The following is a 27820-nucleotide window of genomic DNA, read 5'->3' on the forward strand; positions in this document are numbered from 1 at the left end:
CTGATACTTAAAAATCTTTTTCTTTCTTTCTTTCTTTTTTTTTTCCCCCGAGACAGGGTTTCTCTATAGCTTTGGAGACGGTCCTGGAACTAGCTCTTGTAGACCAGACTGGCCTCGAACTCCCAGAGATCCACCTGCCTCTGCCTCCTTAAAGGCGTGTGCCACCACCGTCCAGCTTACTTATTGATCTTATGAGCAGTAAGTATCAGCAGAGAGATGTAGACCCTACTGTAGATGACTGACACTCACTTTATAATCTCAGTCATAAGACAGTCATGCCTCAGTGTTTATCTTGTTTGGAAAGAAACTTGAAAAGCAGGGGAGTCTTTGTAGATTCAGTTAATTTCTCCCATTCCACTACGCATATCAGCTGTCCATCAAATGTAGGATTACATGAATACACACATACATACACATACCCCTAATCTTCAACCTCATGTGGGTTCAAAATGTATACTCTGAAAACATTATATGAGGGTATTCAGCCAAAGCCAAGATATGGAAAGTAAAGTCTAGAGACCTAGGACAGCTTTCCTTTAATCTAGTCCCTAACTGTGGTCTGCTCCGTAATCCTGGGAAAGGAATCAGTATTCCAACAGTTCTCTGCCAGTTAGCTTCCTGAAATACTGTCAGTGAGGGGCAGTACTGGGAGAGGGTCAGGCTCAGAGAATGGAGGCACTTTCCAGCTTCAGCACCTGGACTCAAAGTGCCTCTCCTTGCACCTGATGCTCCTTTCTATCTATTCCTCCTAGCATTCTTCCACCTTAGCAACACCATTTTTGTTCTTATTTTTTGTTTAAAATTGTAAAAAGCTGTTTTACATTATGTGTATGGGTGTTTTGTCTGTATATATGCATGTATGTCTGTGTACCATATGTATACTTACTTTGGAGGAAACTGACTAGGGAAAGGTGGGGGGGGAGCAAAGTAGAAAAGAATAATTTAATGAGAAATTTCAGAAGGAATACTAGCTGTGCATGAGAAAACACACCTATAATCCCAACAAACAGGAAACTAAGACAGAGGATTGCAATTTCAAGTCCAGCATGGACTATATAGTGAGATCTTGTTTTTAGGGGGAAAAAAGGGCAGCCAGAATATGGGAAAGCAAACAAAAAAGGAAGGGCATGTTGGGGTTTGCCATACATGAGAGTCCTAGTAAGCAAAAATCTAAAACCCTGCTGCCACTACCATTCTCATTTATCAGACAAACAGGAAAAATTAATAATGAACATTAACAATAGGAGGGAAAAGAACTGGGTGGAAACAGAAGATGCACACCGATTCCTGGCTCTGTTCTAGCTGACACACAGCTTTTGGGAAGATTCTGACATTTTTTTTAACTTCCGACATTTTTTTTTAACTGAAGAAATAAGACTAGTCTAAAGTCTGAAATGTCTTGTGAATATGACATTCACTTTTTTTATTTTATTGGTATTTATTGAGGTCTACTCCCCTTCCTGCCTCTCCCCTTCCCCTTTCGATCCTCCCCCAAGGTCCCCATGCTCCCAATCTACTCAGGAGAGCTTGTCTTTTTCTACTTTCTACTTCCCATGTAGATTATATCTATGTAAATCTCTCTTAATGTCGGCATTGTTGTCTAAAATTCTCTGGGATTGTGGTTTGTAAACTGGCTTTCTTTGCTCTATGTTTAAAAACCACCAATGAGTGAGTACATGTGATAATTGTCTTTCTGTGTCTGGGTTATCTCACTCAAAACAATGTTTTTTTAGCTCCATCCATTTTCCTGCAAAATTCAAGCTGTCGTCATTTTTTTCTACTGTGTAGTACTCCACTGTGTAAAATGTACCACATTTTCCTTATCCATTCTTCGGTCGAGGGGGCATTTAGGTTGTTTCCAGGTTCTGGCTATGACAAACAAAGCTGCTATGAACATAGTTGAGCACATGTCCTTGTGGCACGATTGAGCATCCTTTGGATATATACTCAAAAGCGGTATTGCTGGGTCTTGAGGAAGGTTGTTTCCTAATTTTCTGAGAAATCACCACATTGACATCCAAAGGGGTTGTACCAGGTTACATTCCCATCAGCAATGCAGAAATGTTCCCCTTTCCCTACAACCTCTCCAGCATAAGTTGTCATCAGTGTTTTTGATCTTGGCTAGTCTTACCGGTATAAGATGGAATCTCAAGAGTTGTTTTGATTTGCATTTCTCTGATGACTAAGGATGTTGAACATTTCCTTAAGTGTCTTTCAGCCATTTTAGATTCCTCTGTTGAGAGCTCTCTGTTTAGGTCTGTACTCCATTTTTTTTTAATTGGATTATGTGATCTTTTGGTGTCCAATTTCTTGAGTTCTTTGTATATTTCGGAGATCAGACCTCTGTCTGATGTGGGGTTAGTGAAGATCTTTTCCCATTCTGTAGGCTGTCATTTTGTCTTGTTGGACCTGTCCTTTGCTTTACAGAAGCTTTTCAGTTTTAGGAGGTACCATTTATTAATTGTTTCTCTCAGTGTCTGTGCTGCTGGGGTTCTATTTAGGAAGTGATTCCCTGTGCCAATGCATTCAAGTGTTCCCACTTTCTCTTCTATGAGGTTCAGTGTGGCGGGTTTTATGTTGAGGTTGATTCATTTGGACTTGAATGTTGTGCATTTTTCATTTTTTATTTTCATTTTTCTACATGTTGATATCCAATTATGCCAACACCACTTGCTAAATATGCTTTCTTTTTTCCATTTGATATTTTTTGCTTCTTTATCAAAGGTCAGGTGTTCAAAGATGTGTGGATTGATATTTGGGTCTTCTATTCAGTTCCATTGGTCCTCCTGTCTGTTCTTATGTCAGACATTCACTTTATATATGTAATTTATTTTTTCTAGAACTGAGGGTGGAACTTAGGACACTGTATTTGCTAGGCAAATGCCCTATCACTGAACTAAATCCCCTAAGTCCTCAACCACTTTTATATATTAGATTTCAATAAACCGTAAACCAGATTAGGTATAGCTCTTCTTAAACCAGATGAGGTTCAATTTCCCAGACTCCTCACCACCCTACCCCTTTCCTATGGTTAAAAAAAAATCATAAAAAGGCAAAGATAATTTTTCTCAACTTACTTGTATTTTCCAAATTTTAGTGAGTTCATCCAACGACAATTTACTGCCCAAGAGTTCAATAATTCCCTTTATGCGATCACAGTATTGTGCTTGGTCTATGTTGCCTAATGGAGAAAATATTAAAGGGGAAACCAGATACAGTGAATAATGACTCTATGACTCTATTAATTCAAAGCAGTAATAATTTTCTAAGATTATCTAAAGGCTAATAAAAAGAGACAAAATTTTTATACTTTTTAAAATTAAGAACAATTTACATGTCTGTGGAGGCCCAAAATTGTGAGCCTATTCCATCTTGTCTGAAGGTCAGCAAGTATGAGTTTGCGCAAAGTTGTTGACAACTATGGCTTCACACCCTGACCTACGGTGTGGTTACTTGGTGTTTTGGACATTAAGATGACCTAGACAAGTAGATCCATTCCACACTGACCTAAGGTCAGAAAATTCAAGTACTTCTGTTCCTTCCTTTGAAATAGGAGGTTTGGCCTTGGGAGTGGCTGGCTGCCTTTAGGATACTTGGTCAAGGGGGATGGGGGGGGGGGTTCATTGCCTCAACAACAGAATGCTTTTCTCAAGAAATTATGACTTGATTTTCAAGTATTAGTGCAAGTGACTGTTCTGGTTGCCTTTTGTATCATGTTAAAGCAGCCTTTTGCCTTCTTCCCCCTTTTGTATTGGGGAATAAAAGTATATGGAAAATTAAATATGGGCGAACTCAGAACTCAGTAAGCAGGAGAGACTGAGTGGCCCTCTCGATACTATCCTATGTCTCTGTGTTTCTTTCTTTATCTCTGTTTCTCCTACCTAACATTTCTTTCTTTTTTTTTTTTTTTTTTTTTTTTTTTTTTTTTGGTTTTTTTTTTTTTTTGTTTTATGAGACAGTGTTTCTCTGTAGCTTTGGAGCCTGTCCTAGAACTAGTTCTTGTAGACCAGGCGGGCCTCAAACTCACAGAGATCTGCCTGCCTCTGTCTCCCGAGTGCTGGGATTAAAGGCGTGCGCCACCTCCGCCCGGCCCTACCTAATATTTCTAATCCTCAGGCTCCTACCCTGGAACATACCAAGTTACAACCAGGGTTGCCCAAAAAGGTGACTCCCAACACGGCAGCCCAACATGGCACAGCTCGCAATACATGAAAATTTTTATTTTTCAAAGCAACTTACCTTCCAGTGCAATTGACAGAACTGAGTTTTCAACTAGCCAATCCAGTAATCTGTCTGTATCTATAGCATTCTTGACAGACTTGGATAAGGTACTATCTTCTATTAATTTGGTTACCTAAAATGATAGCATTTACATGACTGAATCAAATGTGCATAATCAACATCTCTCATATATGTATAGCAATTTTACAGACATATATAGCTCAGTTTGATAATCAAATACTTTGAAACCAACTTACTTCTTCAAGGTTAACAGACTACTAATGGTGGGATCTCTTTAAAAAAACATGGAATCATTACCAACTCTTCTTAATCCTTAGACCACCCATGACTGGCTCTAACCCAAACTGCAAGCACAACTGTCCTCCCCATTTTATAACTGAAGAGGCAGCAATCCCTCTCTGGAGACGGGAACTTAAGGTTATTCAGCTTGTGAACTATCCATGCCATGACCTCTTTACAGACAGTGGTCCAGTCAAATTCTATTTGTTCACGTGTCTTTACTGAGTTCATGGTCTAGTTATTAAATTCTTCACATATGTGAAATATATCAGCCTTTCAATAAATTCTTCTTTCAACTTAAAATGGTCTAGGATAGAGCCAAAAATCCCGAACTAAAGGAAAAGTGACTGGAATCATGGCAGAATGGCACTGGTTTAACTGGTTCCTGGAGCCAAGCATACTGTTTGTGCAGTTCTAAGTGAACTCTAGGAGGCTGAGGAAATTATTTGCAGCATGTTGCTTAGACTCACACTATTATTAGTCACTTCGTTTTTGGTCCTAACATCAGCGAGAAGATAGAATTACATCTGAAATAAAAACAACTGTCCCTTAGGAAAGTCTAAGGGTGATACTGTGGGACATTTCATGATGTTTTCAGGTAGTAAATCTTGAAAATACACATATGACCTTACTAACAGACAATTCGCACACAGTACCACTGTTATCTCTGTCTTACATGGTCAAGAGAAACTATTCTTTCTCCCATCTCCTTTATATTACTAACCACATCTGAGTCAAGTCTGAGAAACGGGTACAAACTTACTTCTTTGAGGGAATTCATCTTAGCACTAAAATGTGGTGACTTCAGCATGCGCAGCAGGATGTCGAGGCGAAGGTCATCAACAATCGTCACCAGATCCGGTTGAAAGCGCATGCAAAGTAACTTAATGGCAGACAAGAGCTCGGGGATGCTAACCAATCTCTTTCATTTAATAAAAATGGAAAAACAAACAAACAGACAGCAAACAAAAACTGTAAAACATCTGGCTATTAATTCTCATGACACACATAGGGTACAAGGGTCAGGAGACAGCTTGTATTTTACATGACCAATGAACTATATTTGCTTCTAAGTAAAAGTTCCTCATTATGAGAAGTAAGAAAAAGAAAGGGCAATTGTTGTAGAAGGGATTCAAAGTAGAAAAGTCTTCGTCAGTGTTAAAATACCTCTAAACAACTTCAGATACATCTAAAAAAAATAATCAGTATTATTTTAATCTATTCTGATTTTAATTCCATCAAAATCACGTTAGAAAAATTATTTAGTTTCACTCATGAGAATACAATATTCATTCTCTTTAGTTAGATGACACTATCCTCAGCTGTTTTGAAAATAGCTTTTTTGGATAGGGTCAGGAAACTTCAAGTTAATTTGATATGACCAGTATGTCATCAGGATCCAGTAAGCAATGTCACTGAAACTTGCCAAGACTTGGCTTTGTTATCACGGACTAACCAGCACTAGGCTCTACCTGGCTAGGGAGTAATTACCTTGTCTTTGAGGTCTTTCTCCTCAACACTCCGCACATCCTGAATTGTGGTAAGGATGACTGGGTCTAGCATAGGCTGTAAACATAAAACACTAGTTAAAAAGAACTCCTGAATTTGTGCTAGAGTAGTTATTTCCTTATCTGCCATTCACAAAGGAGAGGGCACAGAGACAGGTGTGACTTCTAGCCATCAGGGCCACCACTAACTAGCTGACCATCCCAAGTGCCCTTAACTTGTCTCTTCAGTTAAAATGAGTGTAAAATGAGCACAGTTCTTCTCACTATATCTAAGAGTCATCTGAAGAACAACTCAAGATACACAGACTGCCCTTTTAAAACAATAATAGATATAGATACCCTTTGTTTGTTTGTCTGTTTGTTGGAGACAGGTGTCACAATGTAGACTTGGCTGGCCTGGAACTAGTCTGGTCTCTAACTCAGAAATCTGCCTGTCTCTGAATCTCAGGCCTGGTATGATTATTTTTATAACAAAGTAAATATTTTATATGTAACTTTTAAAAATGGATACAAGCAAGCAGAGACTATGCAAAACATGCCTCATACAGACTAGTATTGTTATGAATGAGATACATGACACACAGCTACAGAACGGGAACCTCTAAAATTTTTTAGGAGAAACGGTAAATTATTAACTAGAGGTAAACTGACCCTTCCAATGAAATAAGAAAATTTAAAAATTAGGTAAGAAAAACAGTATTTGGCTGTCAGAGAAAAGACCATATAGCCAGTAAATGAAAATGACAACAGACAATAATCTAGAAAGAATTTCTTCCTTCACACAGATGCCAACAGTGCAGGAAGGGCTGTGGGCTGTGTGAGTCAGTATTCTTGTCAGCATGTGTCAGGCCATGTAATCCTCACTGCAACTCTGTGAGACACGTGCTGCTCATGTCACCATTCTGCAGGAGGGAGAACAGGAGCACCGTCTTCTAAAGTCACACTAAAGAACAAGTAATGGAGACAATCTATGGCAGCTGACATAGTCCACGGTGTGTGTACAAATGACCGAACTTAGGTCTAGACACATTAGCAGCTGACATAGTCCACGGTGTGTGTACAAATGACCGAACTTAGGCCTAGACATAGCAGCAGAACTAAAGATGATAGTAGATCTATCTTCTACTCCTCCAGTTTATTTTTCTAAGTATACTCTGCCCTAATATGTGCATGCATGTATACACAATCTACAAATTCTGAAAAAGTCAACTAATTAGCATTTAGAGTATTTATGATAAATTTTCTTCCACGGAATACATACATTTAAATTCCAGCCCTGAGTTTGAATCATTAAATTATTACTAATTATAACTAATAATCATTTCAAAAACTCAATTTACTTTGTCTTTTACATCTTTCAGCTACTAAACTACTGATTAGAGCTGATAAGAATACTTGCCAGGTAAGCATGAAGTCCTAGGGTTGAGCCCAGTACTGAATAAATTTGATGTGGTGGTATATACCTGTAATCCTATCACTCAGGAGGTGGAAGCAGGAAGATCCTTGACTACGTCGTAAATTTGAGGCTAGCCTGAACTACATGACACCCCATCTCAAAAATGAAAGCATAACAAAAAACTTTATGTTGATATGCTTAATAAACCGACCTTAGACATTTCTAAAGAACTTAATATATAGAATTAAGAAAATATCTAAACATTGCCTTATTTCCTTAAAAATCTTTACATATTATTTTCATATCTAAAGAAAGCACTTAACATTTAGAAATGGCAGCAATTTCTCACACATACTAAAGAAAATGGTATCATTCCAGTTAAAATGTCCTCCAAAGAATGGTGTACTTGCAAAATTGAATAGTACATATAGAAACAGGGACCCCCAAGGGGCACTATGCTTGATGCGACTTCAACAATCTATGCAAGCGTTTAAAAACTTTACTTAGAAAGAAAATTAAAAATGGACGAATTCTGATAAGACATTTTGTTTGTTAACTTACTGAAACAGAGGGAAACAAGAAAGTATAATAGGTCTTCAGCATTAGAAAACTGAATACTCAAGGTGCAAGAAAGATGCATTAATGAGTAAAGAGCTTGTTATACAATTATAAGGACCTGGTTTCAGACACGCAGGACCCTCCCCTCTTTAAAGTGGTAGTGTATCCCTGCAATCCAGAAAATCCTGGAGCTCACTGCCAGCTAGACAGCCACTCAGTGAGCTCCAGGTTCTGTGAGTGACCCTGTCTCTAGCAAATAAATAAATAAATAAATAAATAAATAAATAAATAAATAGACAGATAAATAAATAAATAAATAAATAGACAGTCAGACAGGCGGACAGACAGATAAATGGATAATGAATGAATGAGGTGGAGAGCAATAGAGGAAGAATGCTAATGCTGATTCCTTGGCCTCCAGTGCAGTGCGTGTACACTTGCATGCATACACACAAAACTGAACACTCACAGTTTTGACTACTTTATGACTTGATGAATTATAATTCTCAAAGGAAGGAAATCAAACATGATATGTTGCTAAGCGATTATTCAAAAGAGAGACCAGGCACTAAGCATACCTAACTGACAATCAAAACTAATCTAGTAGAACCCATAAGGCAATAAACCCAGAAACAATCCTGTGAAGGAGACAGGGTTTCTGATGTGGGTTTCCCCTCTGTATGTTGTGAATATTTTTTATTACCATTGGTTAATAAAGAAGCTACTTTGGCGTATAGCAGAGCAGAATATGGCCAGGCTAGAAGAGATATACCGAGAGAGTAGGTGGAGTCAGAGAGACGCCATGGAGCCACTGAAGGAGACAGACCCCTACAAACTGTACTGGTAAACCATAAGCCCCATGGTAAAATATAAAATAACAGGAATGGGTTAATATAAGATGTAAGAGCTAGCTAGAAATATGCTTCAGCTATTGGCCAAAGAGTATTGTAATTAATATAGTTCCTGTGTGATTATTTCAGGTCTGGGCAGCTGGGAACAAACAAGTGGCCTCCGTCTACACACACTCCTTCTTTATAAAAAAGACAACACTAAGAAATCACATTTGATAAAAATCAGTCTTTTTAGAAAAGCCCCAAAGTTAGAGAGCATCCTACACTTAGAAAACTTACTTTCTGACAATATTTTTACTAAAAGGGCAATCATTTTGAAAACCAGAAGTTATTCTATATTAAGCACCATTCTGAACAACCCAATAACAAAAGTTAATATTTGCCATGTCTTTGACCATGATATAAATGGCTTAATCATACCTGTACCACGGAGGAGTTCAAGTATTCTGCACATACCCCTAAGGGCTGCACCAGCGCTGAGACAGCCTGCGAGAGGACAGTAAAGACCAGAGTGAAATGTGAGCATTTCGATCTTTTAAAATTAAGCAAATCCAAGGGTGGTGGCGCACGCCTTTAATCCCAGCCCTTGGGAGACAGAGGCAGGTGGATCTCTGTGAGTTCGAGGTCAGCCTGGTCTACAAGGGCTAGTTCCAGGACAGGCTCTAAAACTACAGATAAACCCTGTCTCGAAAAACCAAAACAAAACAAAAACTTGTTAAATCAAGAATCACGTTTTAAAAATTAAAAAAAGCATAAAAAGAAAAATATAACTTTGAAGTAGGAGAATGTTTCCTAAGTAAGTCTGAAAAACTTTTAAGCCATTATGGAAAAGTATGATTCTGCAGAATTTTGTAATTTCTGACATCATGAATACAAATAAGGCTGGCAAGGTGGCTTAGAGAGAGGTAAAGGTCCCTGAAACCCAACCTGACTAACCGAGTTCAATCCTCAAGATCCATGTATTACCAAGATTTCTTCTGACCATGTGCATACATACATGTACACTCACAGAAAAATTAGTTTATTAAATTTTCTAAAATTAATAATGTACTACTTGAGATCTAAAATATCAATTCACAGATGAAATGCAAACAGACATTAATCACATGGAAAAATGTACTAGTTAACGAATACCAGAGCACTGCATACTAAATAACAAAATACCATTTTTGTCAATTATATTAGAAAATCACAAATTAAAAAACTATTTAGCATTATCAGTCATAGTGTAAAATGGGTTTGTATGAGCACAGACTCGTGTTGTTAGTTTTTTGGAAGATTTAGCCATCAACTGCAATTTTAAAAACGTATAGTCTTTAAAAGAACTGATCCTTTAAAAACATGTATGTGAAGACATATATAAAGAACATTTTCTGCAGTAATAAAAACCAACAAACAATCCAATGACTTTAACAAGCAAGTGCATCACAGTACAGCCTTTGTAAAAGTAGCCTGGAGCACTAAGAACATTAATGGCCTATAACATAAATGAAAATGTACTACTGTGTACAGCCTTGCAACACTTGTTTTAGAGAAAGGGAGAAGGAAGAGAAAACAGAAGGCACGGGATGAGAACACAGGCTGTAGGTGTATGTATAGGACAGACCAGTTTCATTTTTACTGTAGATGTTTTTAACTGGTGGGGATGAGACTATTTTTCCCAATATTTTTCAAGTTAAAAAAATACGACTTAAACAGTCTTATCATATGACCTAAATTTATTCTGGGACACAATCACCTTAACTGGTCAGAAATCAGGAACTTACCATGAAATTTTAATTATACTTATTTTGGAAATAAGAGCTGAGTGCACTAGCTCCTCAATGTACAATTCCCCCTCCTACTCCCTATGACCCAGCCCCCCACCCCCGTAACCACAAAGAGTTATTTTGGAAAATGGTCTGGCCTAAAGGACAATTTGGAGAGGGCTGTTAACTCCAGAACATTTAATACAATAGAGAATAAATCTTCAATCCTATATGTGTCCATCCCCAGTGTTCATTCAGGTATGGTAGAAATTTGGGGGTGTTCTTTGGTGTTTAAAGACTAGGAAATTATTTAATGTTTTCAACACTCTCGAGAAATGAAGCTAATTTCTAACATCACTCAATGCCTAAACAGCAAGTTCTTGAGAAACAAATAAACTAGACAAAACTGTCTCTGAAGAGATTTGTTTTCTTTTCTTTTTCAAATCACTATTATCTTTCATGTCAAAAGCCATTTTCATCATAATTAATACTCAATAAGGATCAAATGACAATCCAACAGCCTCAGTGACTCTCAAGGCTTCTCAAGACAAGGCTTCCGACTTGTGGCAGCAAGGTCAGTCTCTTTCCACACTATCAGTTTCTCTTCCTGATTAACACTCTGCCTTCTTCCAAAGAGGGACCAGGAGAGTTGATTACTTGTCCTATAGGAACTGCCCAATTTTTAACACTTAAAGATGGTACTTCAGCACATCATTTCTGCATCAATCCAATTATGGTGAACAGTATGTCCCAGTGATCTGCCTGTGTGTCTCCCAGTGCTGTTATTTCAAGCATGTGGGCGTTAGGATCAAAAACAGGTTCTCACACTTGCACAACAAGCACTATAATGACAGCTTCTCCCCAGCCTGATCAACCTTAGTATTTAACTTGCTGTATTCAGATCATGTCTCCTAGCTGTGTATCAACCCAAATAAAGTGTTCCTATACATTAACTGTAGTGAGTGATTTAACTCACCCCAAGTTCTATATCTTCTGAATGGAGTTTGGCTTGGATTGCTGCAAATCCACCTAGTTCTCCAAACTGAAAAGAAACAGGCATGAATTAATTTAGAAATACTCTACAGTAATAATTTCAGCAAAGAATTAAGGCTAATATTTTACTTTACCACCATGCTCTGTGAGATTGCTCTTGGAACACTAGGAATATAATTCTAAGGTTCCTAAGGTGTACCCCAAACCTGACGTTCAGTTGTGTATATCACATACACAAATGGAGGAGCCACACCACATTCCTCCTCAGTTAAACGTTCTGATGTGTGGTGTTTGAATGAGAAATATCCCCCATAAGCTTACACATTTGAATATGTGGTCCCTAGTTGGTGGCACTGTTTGAAGAGGCTATGAAACCTTTAGGAGGTGCAGCCTTGCTAGAAAAAGTATGTCACTGGAAGCAGGCTTTAAGGATTTACAGCCTCATCCCACTTCCTGTTCTTACCCACTGGTTCCTGTATGTGCCTAAGATGTAATCAGTCAGCTTCCTACTTCTGTCTCCTGCTGCCATGCCTTCTGCAGCCTTATAGACTCTGTCCCTCAACTGTGAACCAAAACTAACTCTTTTCTATATGCTGCTTTTGATCATGGCATTTCATCACAGCAACAGAAAAATAATATTTGATTATTCTCAGTAATTATCATTTGTTTAAAATACCCAGCTATCAGGAATCACATTAGAAAATGGGAATAGTATCTCAAAACCAAAGTAATAATAAAGTATATATACCTTATTTACCAAGTCCACAACCCATCCATGAGGCTCCTGTGAGGAAAAAAAGGTCAAAATTAATATGGTAATATAAAAGTTTTCTCATTATTAATCTTGGCAGTTTTTTTTATTTCCTAAATGAGAAATCTGAAAATAAAAAAGCATTAACATCTAGAACATAATTTAAAAGTCTCTCGGAAATATTTCGTAATATAAGTCTTTGACATTACTGTATATAACAATCTTTGAAGCATATACATTTAGATTTTCAAAGTCTCTGATATTATAATTTTGAAGCAATAAATCTAGACCTTTATGGGATTCTCATATCAGGAACATTCATGCATCTGGGAGCAGTTGGAAATTGTTGTTTGAGTTCTCCAAGGAATAGAATAACTCAAGTTAAATTCTCTAAGAAAATTATTTTATTTACGGTGGTTTTCTAAAACAGGGTCTCAAGTAGCCCAGATTGCCCTTAAATTTACTAGGCAATTGAGACTACCTTAAAATTCCTTACACTCCTGTTTCTACTTCCCAAGTGCTGGAGATGTCAAGAGCATATCATAACACATGGCCGAAAATTTTAAATTAAAAATTATTACCTAAAAAATAGACAACTAGAATTCAGAGAGTAAAGTTAAGTCCCAGATTTATCATTAATGCCCTTAAACAAGCTCTTTCTTTTCTCTTGTTTTCTCTCTTTTCATTATCTCGGCACTTGGGTCTTAGGTTTAGACGGGAAGAGATGTCACACCTATTTCACAGAGCTCATATTTCAGTAGTTAAAAAATGAAAAATTACCACATATACAAGCAATTCAAACTGTGCTAAATCATCTTGTAAAACAAAGGCAAAGGGTCATTTAAAGAATAGAAGATTTGTTTAGCAGAGTGGGGCTCATGAAAGAGCTGTACGAGACAATGAAGGATAGTCTGAGCAGAGAGGCCAAGTAAGTCTATTTGGAGAAGGCAGAAGATTTCACTGTGTAAAACACTATGAGAAATTTCAACCAGGCTGCACAGGTGAAGGAGCTGTGCAAAAGGACACGGATGAAGGAGCTGTGGAGAGGACACAGGGGAAACTGCATACTGAAGTAAAGGCCAGGACAGCAACAAAGTGTTTTAAGAAATGGTAATGTGGGTTTTCCATTCTAAGATAGCCCTTTGCAGTTCTGATGAGAAAACAACGGCATGAAAGAACAGAAGATTGGGAGGAATTCAGACCTCCCAGGTAGAAGACTACTGCAGTGTACAAAATAGGACAGGTGGTGTGTGGAACAGAACGGCTGCAGAAGACTGAGTGGTCTCTGAAGGCATGACTGGGCTTTAAATAAAAATATGTGTTTACGAATTAATACAGAAGCTAAGAAAATAGGATGTTTTTGGCAACTCTGGTTTAGCTTGAACCCTGAGATAGACAGTGATGTTATTTACTCAGAGGAAAAAGAGAGGCAGGGCAGGCAGCAGGGCCCCTGAAGGCATGTGACTCCTGAGAACTGTGTGGCAGTTAAGAGGAGATGGTTGACTTCTTATCAGGTATGCTCATAAAAGAATTTGAACCACAAAGATAAACTGAAGCTGTCATCATTAAAGTGACATTTACAGCAATGAGAAGAGAGGACATTCTTGACAAGAGAGTATAGTATCAAGAGAAGAGGGTCTGGACCAAAGCTGGGTAGCAGTGAAGGACCAATAATAGTAAGTGGTAAGTAATCCCTGAAATCCTAATAGATGGGAAGCAGAGGCAGGAAGATCAGGAATTCAGGGCCAGCCTATGAGGCCCTGTCTAAAAACAAAACAAACAAAATACACATATTATTGAAGTTAAAGATTTAAATCTGCAAACTAAATACAAATAGGAAAAAAATAAAAGGAAACTAAATTATAGACACAGGAAAAAAAGCACAAAGCACAAAGAGACAGATGGAAAAGATGAAGTAACATGGAAGACAGAATGAGACAGTCTAACATATCCAATCGAAGTTTCAAACAAAAAGACTGACAGAGAAAAAGTAATTCACTAAAAGATAATGGCTGAAAAGTGCCAGACGTGATATAAAACATTAATCATGAGAGGCCAGGGCCTTGATGGGAGAACTAAATCCCCTGTGGGAAAAAGAGGACAAAGGAAGACTAAACTTTTCTGTCTCAGTAGTAGAAATGAAGAGGAAAATGTCTGTTGACTTCTCTCTCACCTGTTTAGTATTTAAGAAAAGCAGACTGTGTAAGTTTAAATTTCTTGACTGCATAAATTCTTCTTATACCTTGGTACTTGCCCCTGGTGAAGTACTTAAGTGGTTTTTATTCTCATTTGTAAATGAGAATAAAAGAGTACCTAACTCACAAGTTATTGTGGGATTAAATCACCATTCTTGCCACTCAGTGCTAGAAGTGTGTTGAAAGCAGCACTGTACTAGCTAATCCCTCCTCCACATTCCACACACAGGCTAGAATTACAACAAACGCTAATACACTGCATGTTGTGTTTCACATTGTCTCTGCTGCACTACTGTGAAGTAGTGCACATTAGACTGGTAAACTGTTATACTTTAAGCTTGTTGAAAGCTGACTCTGGGAACAAGGAGCTCGTCTCCTCCAGTTGCCTGTTCTGGAGCAGGCTGGTCCCTTCACTTTGTAAGAAAGGAAAGCAGCAAACAACTAACGGTATTAAAATCACTGTGTCCTTGCCAACAACTAGAAAGTAAATTACTTCCAAGCCTGATTGCTCTATTTATCCTACAGTATAAAAATGCCTACAGTAGGAAAGAGAAGGTAAAAAGCTCATCCCTGGAGATGAACTCTACTCAGCCTGGGACTTTCGATCAGGAACCCCAGCATAAACTGTTCAAGGTTTTCCCAGTCAGTTTTTGTTGGGTGATTATAAATGGCTGATTTGCTATTTCTTCTTTTACTTAGAAGCCTCACCTAGGGAGACACTCTGCTCTGCCTAGGACACTGCATTGGGAACTCCAGCTGGCTGCCTCAGTAGAGGCTTCCCCAGTGGATTTCTGTTAGATGTCTACCAGCCCTGGTTTGATGTTATCTTCTGTTTGCTCTCTCAATTGGGTTACTCCAATTATCTTGGAGTAACTCTAACCAAACGAGTGGAAGGCCTGCATGACAGGAACTTTAAATCTTTGAAGAAAGAAATTGAAGAAGACACCAGAAAATAGAAAGATCTCCCATGCTCTTGGGTAGGTAGAATTAACATAGGAAAAATGGCAATCTTACCAAAAGCAATCTACAGATTCAATGCAAGGCCCCTCAAAATCCCAGTATTTTTTTTTTTTTTTTTTTTTATTTTCGAGACAGGGTTTCTCCGTAGCTTTTGGTTCCTGTCCTGGAACTAGCTCTTGTAGACCAGGCTGGCCTTGAACTCACAGAGATCCGCCTGCCTCTGCCTCCCAAGTGCTGGGATTAAAGGGGTTCGCCACCACCGCCCGGCCCCAGTAAAATTCTTTACAGACCTCGAAAGAACAACACACAACATCATATGGAAAAAAACAAAAACCCAGGATAGCCAAAACAATCCTATACAATAAAGAAACTTCTAGAGGCATCCTGACTTCAAACTCTACTATAGAGTTACAGTTATGAAAACATAATTATTAGCATAAAAAAAGACAGGAGGATCAATAGAATTGAATCGAAGACCCAGCTATCAATCCACACACCTACAAACACTTGATTTTTGACAAAGAAGCTAAAATTATAAAATGGAAAAAAGAAAGTATATTTAACAAGTGGTGCTGGCATAACTGGATATCAACATGTAGAATGAAAATAGATCCTTATCTATCGTCATGCATAAAACTCAAGTCCAAATGAATCAAAGACCTCAACATAAAACCAACCACACTAAATCTCATAGAAGAGAAAATAGGAAGTACACTTGATTCACTGGCACAGAAGACCACTTTCTAAATATAACCCCAGCAGTACAAACACTGAGAGCAACAATTAATAAATGGGACTTCCTGAAACTGAGAAGCAAAGGACACGGTCAACAAAACAAAACGACAGCCTACAGAATGGGAAAAGATCTTCACCAACCCCATATCAGAGAGAGGTCTGGTCTCCAAAATATACAAAGAACTCAAGAAACTTGGCATCAAAAGAATAAATAATCCAACAAAAAATGTGGTGTAGACCTAAACAGAGAACTCGCAACAGACAAATCTCAAATGGCTGAAAGATATTTAAGGAAATGCTCAATATTCTTAGTTATCTGAGAAATGTAAATCAAAACATCTCTGAGATTCCATCTTATACTTGTAAGAATGGCCAAGATCAAAAACACTAATGACAGCTTATGCTGAAGAGGATGTAGGGTAAAGGAAACACTCCTCCATTGCTGGTGGGAGTGTAAACTTGTACAACCACTTTGGAAATCAGTACAGCAATTTCTCAGAAAATTAGGAAACAATTTATCTCAAGACCCAGCAATACCACTTTTGGACATGTGCTCAACTATGTTCATAGCAGCATTATTTGTAGTAACCAGAACCTGGAACAACCTAGATGCCCCTCAACTGAAGAATGGATAAGTAAGATGTGGTACATTTACACAATGGAGTAAGTACTACTCAGCGGAAAAAATAATGATGTCTTGAAATTTGCAGGCAAATGGATGGATCTAGAAAAAAAACCATATTGCGTGAGATAACCCAGACCCAGAAAGACAAACATAATATGTACTCGCTCATAAGTGTCTTTTAGACATAAAGCAAAGAAAAATCAACCTACAATTTACAATCCTACAGAACCTAGACAAAAGGACCCTAAGAGAGACATACATGGATCTACAGAGGAAAAAGACAAAGACAAGATATCCTGAGTAAACTGGGAGCGTGGGGGTCACAGAAGAGAGTAGAAAGGGAGAGGGAAGGAAGGGAAGGGAGAAGAGAAAAAATATAGCTCAAATCAAACTTCTCTTCTATTAGGATAATAGACACCTTTCCAGCATGTACCGGCTTTTTGGGAACCTATTCTCTTTGGACGGATACCTTGCTCAGCATAGATATAGTAGGGAGGGCCTTGGACTTTCCCCAAAGCAAAGTGCCTTATCCTCTCTGAGAATTGGTTGGGGATGGGGTGGGAGGGTTTGTGGAAGGGATTGGAGGAGAGCAGGGAGTGGGAACTTAGATTGGTATATATAATGAAAAAGATAGTTTCCTTCTTTTAAAAAATTAGTTATTTTTTTAAGGAGCGACAGCTTTCTTTTTTTTTCTTTTTTTTTTTTGGTAAAAGACTCCTTTCCTAGGCCGGGCAATGCACTCGGCACTCGGGAGGCAGAGGCAGGCGGATCTCTGTGAGTTCGAGACCAGCCTGGTCTAAGGTGCTAGTTCCAGGACAGACTCCAAAGCCACAGAGAAACCCTGTCTCGAAAAAACAAAACAAAACAAAACAAAAAAAAGACTCCTTTCCTAACAACTAAAATGGACTTCTTTCAACTATTTGAATTAGAGAACTATTTAGATTATGCACTTCTTGCTGGTATACCGTTACTGCCACACTGTAGACCTTTTTATATCAAAAAGACATTGGATCTGGAACTGTAAAAACAAAAGTTTTAATGCTTGCGGTGTTTGCAAGAAAATTCTAGATAACACTGATGACAAGTTGGTTTTTTTTTTTTTTAGGTAGAATTAGTTATTTCAAGTAATTTTGAACGCTTTACTCTGAAATACCTCTAGAAAAGTGGGATATCAATTAAACTGTAGTTCTGATATAATTTCAGATGAAAAAATTCTTCATAACATTACTTAACAGCTATATGAAAACATAAGTCATTTTTAAGAATTCTCAGTTCTATAAATCACATAAATATATATCTGTATTTCCAGATGAATTTAACTCTTCTACGCAAATTGTCAGTTTTATAGCACAGAAAAATTTTCAATATATTTATGATTAAAAGGGTGAAAAGAAACTGAATTTACCTTTTGGAACGTAGATACAGGTGAAATAGCAAACATGTTTCCCTCTCCAAACACCTCTGCCCAATTCCTCTGAGACACTTTCATTCTGTTTTTAAAGTGGTATTCATTATCAGGATTGAAAGCCTAGATTCAAAAAGAACAGGAAAATATTACCTACTTTTATAGCAACATATTAGCATTAGAAAAGAAGATAAAAATATAACACTGGCAAAACGCAGGCTCTGGGTAGCTCAGGAGTGAAGGACTGGCACGGTGCTAGCGGGGTGAAAGCTCTGACTTCAGGCAACACCAGCATCCCTGAGTGGCAAGAGCTGCCTCGGGTACAGTCAGACGACAGAAGGGGAGACCATGAAGGTGAGGAGAGAGCTGAAGAAAACGCACAACCCTCTGTAAATGTGTTTAAAATGGGACTAATTGGAGTCATCAGGGAAAGCTTCTGAAAGTTCATTAAAACTAGAGAGGCTTTTCTTCCGAACACGATGCCTGCTCTGCTCTTAAGCTAAAAGGCAAGGACTCTGGTGGCTAAATTCATATTGTTCATAATAAAGTATCATTTGTTATTAATTACAGGTGGAAGATTAGCAAATTATCATCGATTAAATCAAAACAAAGAGAGTCGCGCACTTCATTTTCAAGATACTATACCATTGTAAGCACGCCTAGGAGACCAATGGGAATTGGATCCTGTTTTATTCTCTCTGCAACCAATTCTATCAGTAGCATCAACATGTTGTAGATTCCTTCATGAATTTCAGTACCCCACTTGTGAACAGCACTTGATGTCAGAAGCTACAAAAAGAAAGGGGAAATCTAGAGTTTCACTTGGACAATAGACAAGAAACACAGTTTATCAAGTAAATTTCAAGTGACCAAAATACCCTTTTGAATGCAGATGGCTTTAAGACCAGTAACCAAGATCCAGTTTCCTTAGTATCTCAAAGTCATTACAAAGTTTTGTTTTGAACTTTAAATTCTTTATATCAAAACAGCTTGTTCAAAAGCATTTTTTTTTTCATGGTGTCTCTATGTAGTCCTGGCTATCCTAGAACTCACTATGTAGACCAGGCTGGCCTCAAGGTCAAAGTGATCTACCTGCCTCTGTCTCTTGAGTGCTGGAACTAAAGACGTGCTCACTCATGCCCAGGATTAAAAATACAATTTTTAATTTGCTCTTCTGTTCTTTGTTAGACTAAGTAACACAATCAAGCAGAAGTTTGACATCTATTGTGGAAACTACTGGTTCCTAACTGCTGTGATCTTCAACAAAGTTTCGAATTCTCAAGAGTGATGTTTCTGCTCAGCTCACTCAAATGTTACAAAGATCATAAGATTTAACAAACATGGAAGCACTTTATAAATGCAGGCATTATAAAATGTCGATAAGTTGTCAATATTAATCAATGGAACTGGAATCTAAGATATGGATGATGTTTCAAGAATTCAGACATGTATTTAATTCACATTTTTTCACATCTCAGAAAAGGGACTGTATCTTCCCATTGGTTGGCTAAACAATAACCCTCAACATGAATAAATTTGTAAATAGTTAATTTGCTGGACTTTTATTTCCTTTTTTGGCATGTGCAAAAGTAATAGTTAACTTTTTAAATGGCTAAGGAAATCTAAAACAGCTCAAAATAATAAGATATTGCAATCTACTGTTTTTAGGCATAAATATCAAATATGTTTTATTTGGTCTATCATATAATCAGACCATTTCTTAGATTCATTAAAAATAAGAGAAACTGGACCCTTCAATTCTTTAGTCCTCAGGATGTCTAGTTCAAGACTAACTGCCAGTTCAGGGAATGGAAAAAAACAAGGGCTGCCCTTAAATGTCTAGAATGGCTCCATAGGTATTTTGTTTGTTTTGTTAACTAGTGCTTTCTTTTTTCATTGTTGATGTTTTGGGGATCTGGTGTTTGATTTTGAAACTGGATGTATCAGGTCATGATAGCCTCCAACTCCAAATCCTCCAACTTAGCTTCCCAAACGCTGGAGTTATAGGTGTGTGCCACCAAGCTCTCCCTAGTTCCATGTTTCTGGAAGATTTTCCTTTAGAAGGAAAATACTGTGCAATAAAAACTAACTTTGGTCACACTGAAACCTGAAAGAAAAAAAAGGCAGCCTGGACAAACCCAGATTTCAGTAGTTACAGAGAGGGACTTCAGTTCTACATTTTCAAAACACCAACCACCTTCAATGTTGGTTCAAATGAGCAAAAATCCAAAGACTACATCTATATAAACTGGTGAGGCATTATCTTTTTTTCCCCCAAGATTGGCTATATAGTGTTCCTATACCTAAAAATTACACCTTAAAAGGTGATTTCAACATTAAAATATACCACTCTATTGTCATCTTTTCATTCTAACATGAAGTTCTTCTACCGTCTAAAAGAGAGACAAGCAGCACCCTGTATAGAAGACGGGTACTGTAGCCAACCTGAACTGCATTTCCTCTGGCAGGAAGTTGGCTGGAAGGTGATAGGTCAAGACTACAGAAGACAACGAAGTCCCTTTCCGGTCCCTTCTCCAGGCAGGCTATCAGCACCCTATCATCTAGAAACACTAGAGGCAAGGAAAGCCTCACCCTAGGAAGTACTAGACAAAGCAGCACCAAATGGATTAAATCTTGCCAAGTTTTCTGGAGGCACACACAACTCTACTACTCTTCTGAGTTAACCAAAGAAAGCACTCCTAATGTTAGGAAGGAGAGCCTTCTCTGCAGTTCTAAACCATGAGAAAATTTAACTTTTGGGAATTCATACAATAGAATCACACAATTCAGCATATCTGTGCTCATGATTTCAGACAAAAACAACCAACCAGATTTGACTGTTCATTAACGTGCCATTATCAGCTAAGGGAATAATACATCAGCTCTCCTAAGCAGCTCTATTCTGAGTTAGATTATTACACATTGAATATGAAACTCGCTCAGAACTTCCTGGATCTGGAGCTCCTTGACCAAAAGTCTGCTTTCTTTGTTAAAGATTTGTTGAATGTTTTATTTATGTGCATGTGTGTGTCTGTGTGTATATCTGCAGGTGTGTGTGGGTACCTGTGGAGGCCAGAAGAGGGTGTCATGTCCCCTGGAGCTAGAGTTACAAATATTTGCCTGACATGGGTGCTAGGAACCAAACTCTGGTCCTCTGCAAGAACAGCAAGAGCATTTAGCAGCTGAGCAAACTCTGGCTCCTAAAGGTTGTTTTTTAAACTATTAAGATATTTCCCATGACTAAATAAACATGCATTTCTTTCTCTGTAAACATAAGATCATACTATGACACATGTCAATGTATGCTAAGGAAGTCTGCTACTTTTAAAGTTATAATATATTAAGAGCATGTTCTATTCAAAATTATAAAATGGTGAACAAATTCATCTAAAGACAGACCTTAATTTAAATAATCTCCACCCAAATGATATCCTAAAAGAGATTTATTCCTTTCTTTCAATGATTAAACCATTTTTGTTTCTTAAATTAATATTGTTATTATTTAAGCCTTGAATCAAGGAATGTTTATACCAAAGTGCAGATGGGAATAACTGTTTTACAAATAGATCATTTGTGTCATTGAGTTTTAAGATAAATACAAACTTCATCCATCTGTAGGTCTAATGACTTAATTTGCTTATTAGACAAAAATGAATGCAGAATGCTAAGTACAAGACACTGGAACACTCATTCATCTATTTAGCTAAGGGCACAAGCACTTATTTTTCTGCTAGGGAAGCAGCAATATCTACAGCACAGTCCTTTCTCTTGTGAGGAATAAGACTCAGGTCCTGAACTGAGAAATTAGGCTGAGTCAGACTGCTTTTTAGAAATGCTAGCCTGTGGTCTCCTATTTGCACTTTGAAGAAAACTGCTGTCTGAGAGATGTGACAGAATGAGGAACAAACCTATCACCCTGGTTTTGACAAGAGATGTTCTCATTCGTGTCATTTTTTTTTTCAGGAAGAACAAATTTTCAGTAGTTTAAAATACATTTCTACCTTAGTAAAACAATAAGCATAATGAAGCCTGAGCCTTAGGTGTGTGCGGGGCTTGTGTTGTAACTGGGCTCTATAACTGCATTTTGATTGGTTTTCTGTAACGGTCTCCATCTGCTGCAAAGAGAAGGGGTGAAGACTGCACTCATCTGTAGGTAGGTCTAAGAACAAATATGTAGAATGTAGTTAGGGATTATGCTGGCTTAGTAAAGCGGTAGTTGTAGGTTCTCCTCTAAGAACCATGATATCACTAGCTCTGGATGTCTGGCTAGGTTTCCATGACCGGGCATGATATCCCTCTTGAGTATTAACGAGTATTGTTGGTTACCATCAAGGTACATGAACACAACTACTGAAACCCTTAGGGTTATAATACCATGCTGGTCATTGTTGTGGGTTATAAGTATCATAGCTGATTGCTTCCCTCCTTAGGAAGCTTTCATGGAGCCTTCCACTAGAATAAGAGCTAGTCTTTAGGCAAGAGGCATTCAGGAGGCCTTTGAGCCCTGTATCTGAAGTACATAGTGTTTTCTTCAATAGGGACTTAGCTCCATCTGTGTAGGATGCTACCAAGGGTAACAGAATAGCCTATGATGTTTTGAACAACCCTGGGTTTCTCGTGTCTGGTGTTGGGATTTCTGTTAGATTGTCTAGGGCTTTTGAGGGGAGCACTGTCAACTCAGATGGCAAATTATCATTTAAACTATATGTGCATATTTATATACCAATGCCTGTCTATTAGTTTTTCTTCTTTGTAGGTTGAGAGTATACTTTTCAGACATCCTTGCTCTCTTCCCTATTTCTTCTGTATCTCTTTCCTCCACCTCCCTAATTAGAGGGGTCAGAAAGATTCTAAGAGTCAGTGAACAAGGAGATAGCTGTAAGACTGTGTCTCCTAGAAATGTCAAAAGTTACACCATAGAGTCTCATCACTCTGCATAAATTATGCAGCACTATGGCTGCATAAATTTGAGCTGAACAAGGCTGGCGACAATAGACAAGCAAACATGAAGAAGGTGGAAAACTCAAGGCTGCAACCCTGCACAAAGACTACAGACAACTACAGAATGCTAAGAGCAGGAGAAATAAGTCTTCATCAGGGAACAGCACATTAATTGGTTACCTAGTACCAAATAGTCAGCCCTGAAAACATATAGTCTGAGCAAGTCTGTCCATCCATCCATCTACACACACACACACACACACACATGCATATAATAATTTTAAAAAGAGGCCATGAATTTGAAAGAAATCAAGGGGGAAGTACATGAGAGGGTTTGGATAAAGTATAAGGGAGATTTGGAGGGAGGAAAAAAGAAGGGAAATGATATAATTATATTATAATCTCAAAAAAATAATAATTAAAAAAATGAAGTAGCTCCTATTTGTGTAATGAATACTAAATATTCTAAATGCCACAACCTTTACTTTACTAAGCTACATAATATCGTATTATAATTAAATTAATCTATTCTTTAACCATTAAATATTACGAAGTAAGAGAGTTAACCAAAGGTAAATATAAACAAATATAAGTAAATTACTGGTAACTTTCAAGTTCAAAGCTTATTTCATATTAGAGAATTCCTCAGTTGAAGAAGATTCATGAGCTGATTTTATGTATAAACATCTAAAACTAAAACCAAAAGTTCAGCCACCTTTGCTTCTACTAGCAATCAAATCAGCGTATTTCCTTACCTTCTTAAATGCCTCAGGCATACACCGCTCCATAAATCTTTTGCAGTTCTCATCGGACTCTGAAAGACCTTGGTTAGATAAATAAAAGGATATGATTTGTGTAGATTTAAAGTGCTTTTTGTAGACACTGTATGTTTATTCAAACTGAATCAAAGATCTTTATCACAAAATCATGTTTCTTAAGCAATTATTAAAAGCAGATGCAGACATTTGCTAAAGTAGCAGGCTGAGAAACAATCAGAGCATTCAGACACTAATTAAAACTGAAATGGATGGTCTTATGTCTCCATGGCACAATAACTTGTGGGACGTGATAAAACAGCAGCAGTTACTTTCTAGTCACTAATTGCCTAAACAGCTATTTATAAAAGCACAGATATTTGAAACAAATGCCCAAGTTACTCTTTTCTAAAGCATTTAAATGATCTCTGTAAATAAAACAAAGAACTGTATCTGGCATAACACATACAGCAAGTAATGAGTGCTAAGTGACTGGAAGAACCTACTGCAAAAGTTATTCAAAGGAAGAATGCATTGCTTTTTAAATTTCTGTTTACATTTATTTCCTGTAGGGGTGGAGTGATGCATGTATATGGAGGTTGGGGGGAAAACTTAGAGGAACAGGTTTTCTTCTACCATCTGGGTCTCAGGATTTGAACTCAGGTTGTTAGATTTGGAGGGCGTTTACCCACTGAGACAACTATCTCCCTTGGGTCCGAAATGCTTTTCTCTCTTAAACTTAGTAATGAATTTTATCACTGGGAATACTGATAAGCAGTTCTATTTTTCAGAACTCCTGCCTAGCATCCTAACAGTGTTGGGAAATCAATACTAAATGGACCATAGATGTCTGTTGGGATTAAATCCAAGACTAGTCAAAATATTTCCTTTGATGCATCTTACATTTAATCATGTTTCATAAACTATGCATTCTTCCCATCTCCTTTGCCCCTTCCTTCCCTTTTTCAGGGACCTGGCTTCACATATGCTAATGAAGTACACTATCAGAATTCTTCCTATTAAAAAAAAAAAAAGAAAGAAAGAAAGCCCTGATTAAGCCCAAATTGAAAGTGCTCCAAGCTTCTAGGGAGAAGTTAATTTTAGCCTCCACAAAGCTCTTCAATTGTATTACATATAATCTTATACTCTACTAGAATTGAAAACAAACAGCTGACTTAGTTAAAGCTCTTACCCCACAGGGAATGACAGAGACTGAGAAAATAAATGGTCTGACCAAAATCACATAGACAACGGCAAACACAAAGATGAAATTTGTCCCATAACAACATCTGAGGTACGAAAGTGAAATCTTACCAAGTCTTGCTAAGTACGTAGATGCCAACAGACATTTGCCTAGTGATTCTTCTCGCTTGTATGGGATAGACCAATGATCAGTCAAAACACGGCTTTCCAGTTCATACAAATTTGTTGTAGGGAATTCAATTCCTTCCCCTGAGCAATTTCCATTTTCATCATTCTTCTGAAAAAAGGGGATGAGTATAAAAACAAATACTCCAGTTAGTGACCTCTCCAAATACTCAGAATTTAACATGGAACAGACACTTGGTCCATGGTAATTATGCATACCAATAGTGTGGACTCATCTTTCTCAAAATGACAACTTCACCAAGCAGCAGAAATTCTCAACTTATCATTCTGATATCGCCTCTCCCTCTCAAAGGTTATCATTCTCTTCAAAAATAAATTCCCATTTTCTCATTATAAAATATTAAAACTATCATCGTCAGCCACGCTGCTTAACTTTTCTAATGTCGAGGATAAGCTGGAGGGAGGCATCTAATCTATTTTCATCTCCCTGCCTGACAAAAATTACTACTAATGCCACAATTGGAATCTCAGAGTCCTTACTCCCCAAAATGACTGATCTTATGGTCATGACTGAACTCTACATTTACACACCTTTAAACCAATGACCATGTTTCAATCTTTACCCAATACTTCTTAGGAATAGTAGATCTTCTGCCTAATCCTCCTCTTTTTTTTTAAAAAAAAATAGATTTTCTTTCCTTACCCATGCCCATCTGTAGGTCTGGTTCCTCCTATTGGGCCCCTCCTTCTGTACATCCTCCCCTTCTTAGCCACCAACTATGTGAGTCCCTCAAGTCTCAGTGTTGGGCCCTCTTTTATGCCAATCTGGGTGATTTATCTGCTATCCACATCTCAATTACGACCCACAGATAACTAACTCATAAACTTCTTTTGGTTTATACAGTTTTAAACATGTGTGTATGTGTTGATTATATGCATGTCCTTGTGCGTGCCCAAGGAAGACAGAAGAGGACACTGGATTCCACTGAAGTTACAAGTTGTAACTCTGTGGGTGGCAGAAACTGAAGCCTGGTCTTTGGCAAGCGCAGCAAATACTCTCTAACAGCTGCGATTTCTCACCATCCCCAGCACAGATCAATCACTCTTCTGATCTGCAGGTATCTATCACAATCCAATATGTGTCCTAAACCAAATTCATGTGTTTCTCCTTAATTCCAGTCCACTTCTCTGGTTTTCCATCCTGGTAAATGGCACATCTGTCTGGCAGCAAATCAGAATCCAGGAAACCATACTTAACACTTTGTTTTCTAATCTTCATCCTCGAGAGCTAATAATTATGCCTAAATTCCTTCATTCCTCTCAGATCCAGCACCTCTGTTTCCATAGCCACCTCCTAGCCCACTTTACTCCTGAATTTAACATGCTTCCTAAATGGTGTGGGGAGGGGTGAGAAAGAGAAGACCCCCATATAGCTCGCCACACTGATCTTAAAAAAGCAAAAATCTAATGTTAACCCCAAAATATTTAACATCCTTAAAATCAGTTCTGAAATGTTCTACAAGGCCTTGTGAATGACCAATCTCCTCTCTCCCTCTCCAGCTTTCTGTACTCTAGTTTCTCTAGGACCTACCAGCTTCTTGAGAGGCAGAATACAGTAACACTTCTGGCCTCACCAATGTGCTATTCTCTTGATCAAAAGTTGACAGTTATTTCCCTTGGCCTTGAAGTTGAGTGAGGCTTTGTATTTCTGGCTTCATGTTCAAGCCTAAGTCAGGAAAAGGGAATAATCCTCTGGACTCTTTTGTTCCCAAGATACTATGTACTGATAAATTCCAGGAAAGGAAGAGGTAACCTACATGTGCCCTGTCCTGTAGCTTCACGTGGGCCCACCAGAGAGCCAGGCCTCGAAAGCCAGGGAAGGAGCTTCCAGATTCCAATTTCTGGTCACCATCAGTCTTAAGTCTTTCAGCTGAAGTCCCAGACGTCACAGGACAGAGATAAACTGTTCCATGGGGAGAAGTCTAAGGCTATTTTCTGCAGAACCAATGTGCACAATGCTGTTTTATGCTACTATCTCCTCATTCATCTTTGTCCTCTAAAGCCTACTTGACTCCCATACTACTTAATTATTTTACAGAAGACTCTCTGAAAGTTCTAAATGAGGCTAAAATTCACCCAAAAATTTCCTCTTGCCATTCTGAAGCCTTTCCTTGGAGCACTACTCACAAGTGTAATCTGACATTTATTTATGGTCTTTTGTTTGTTTGATTTGTTTTAAGACAGAGTCTCACTAGGCAGTTCTGGCTGTCCTTGAACTTACAGACATCCATTCACTTGTCTCTGCCTCCCAAGTGCTGGGATTGAAGGTATCACCACATGCCAGGCTGATTTATGAATTGTTTGCTCCCACCAAGACCAAGCTCCATGACGGCACAGACCTTACTTATTACTTACTTTTGATCATGTTTCATCTCCAGAGACTAGCGCCTAAGTCAAAGCCGGCCACAATAAATACTGTTAAATGGGAATTAGCCCATGCAAACAAAGACAGAACCCTTAACATGCCTTTAATTTTCACCAGGCTAACC

General features: G+C 38.0%; 1 protein-coding gene across 1 annotated transcript in view; it reads right to left on the reverse strand.

Moving 5' to 3' along the window:
• Usp24 (ubiquitin specific peptidase 24) overlaps positions 1-27820 on the reverse strand; it is a 132771-nt gene that overhangs the window by 81043 nt on the left and 23908 nt on the right. Inside the window, exons 2-12 of the mRNA XM_050136087.1 lie at positions 25257-25422; positions 23943-24010; positions 18892-19035; positions 18247-18369; positions 12324-12359; positions 11559-11624; positions 9255-9320; positions 6013-6087; positions 5285-5443; positions 4240-4354; positions 3078-3181 (exon numbers count right to left, since the gene is read on the reverse strand). Coding sequence (XP_049992044.1) covers positions 3078-3181; positions 4240-4354; positions 5285-5443; positions 6013-6087; positions 9255-9320; positions 11559-11624; positions 12324-12359; positions 18247-18369; positions 18892-19035; positions 23943-24010; positions 25257-25422 — 1122 coding nt within the window. The remainder of the gene's footprint in view (positions 1-3077; positions 3182-4239; positions 4355-5284; positions 5444-6012; positions 6088-9254; positions 9321-11558; positions 11625-12323; positions 12360-18246; positions 18370-18891; positions 19036-23942; positions 24011-25256; positions 25423-27820) is intronic.

This window comes from Alexandromys fortis, unplaced genomic scaffold (genome assembly GCF_014885135.2).
Source record: "Alexandromys fortis isolate MF-2015 unplaced genomic scaffold, M_Fortis_MF-2015_v1.1 scaffold_13, whole genome shotgun sequence".
NCBI classification, from domain to species: Eukaryota; Metazoa; Chordata; class Mammalia; order Rodentia; family Cricetidae; genus Alexandromys; species Alexandromys fortis.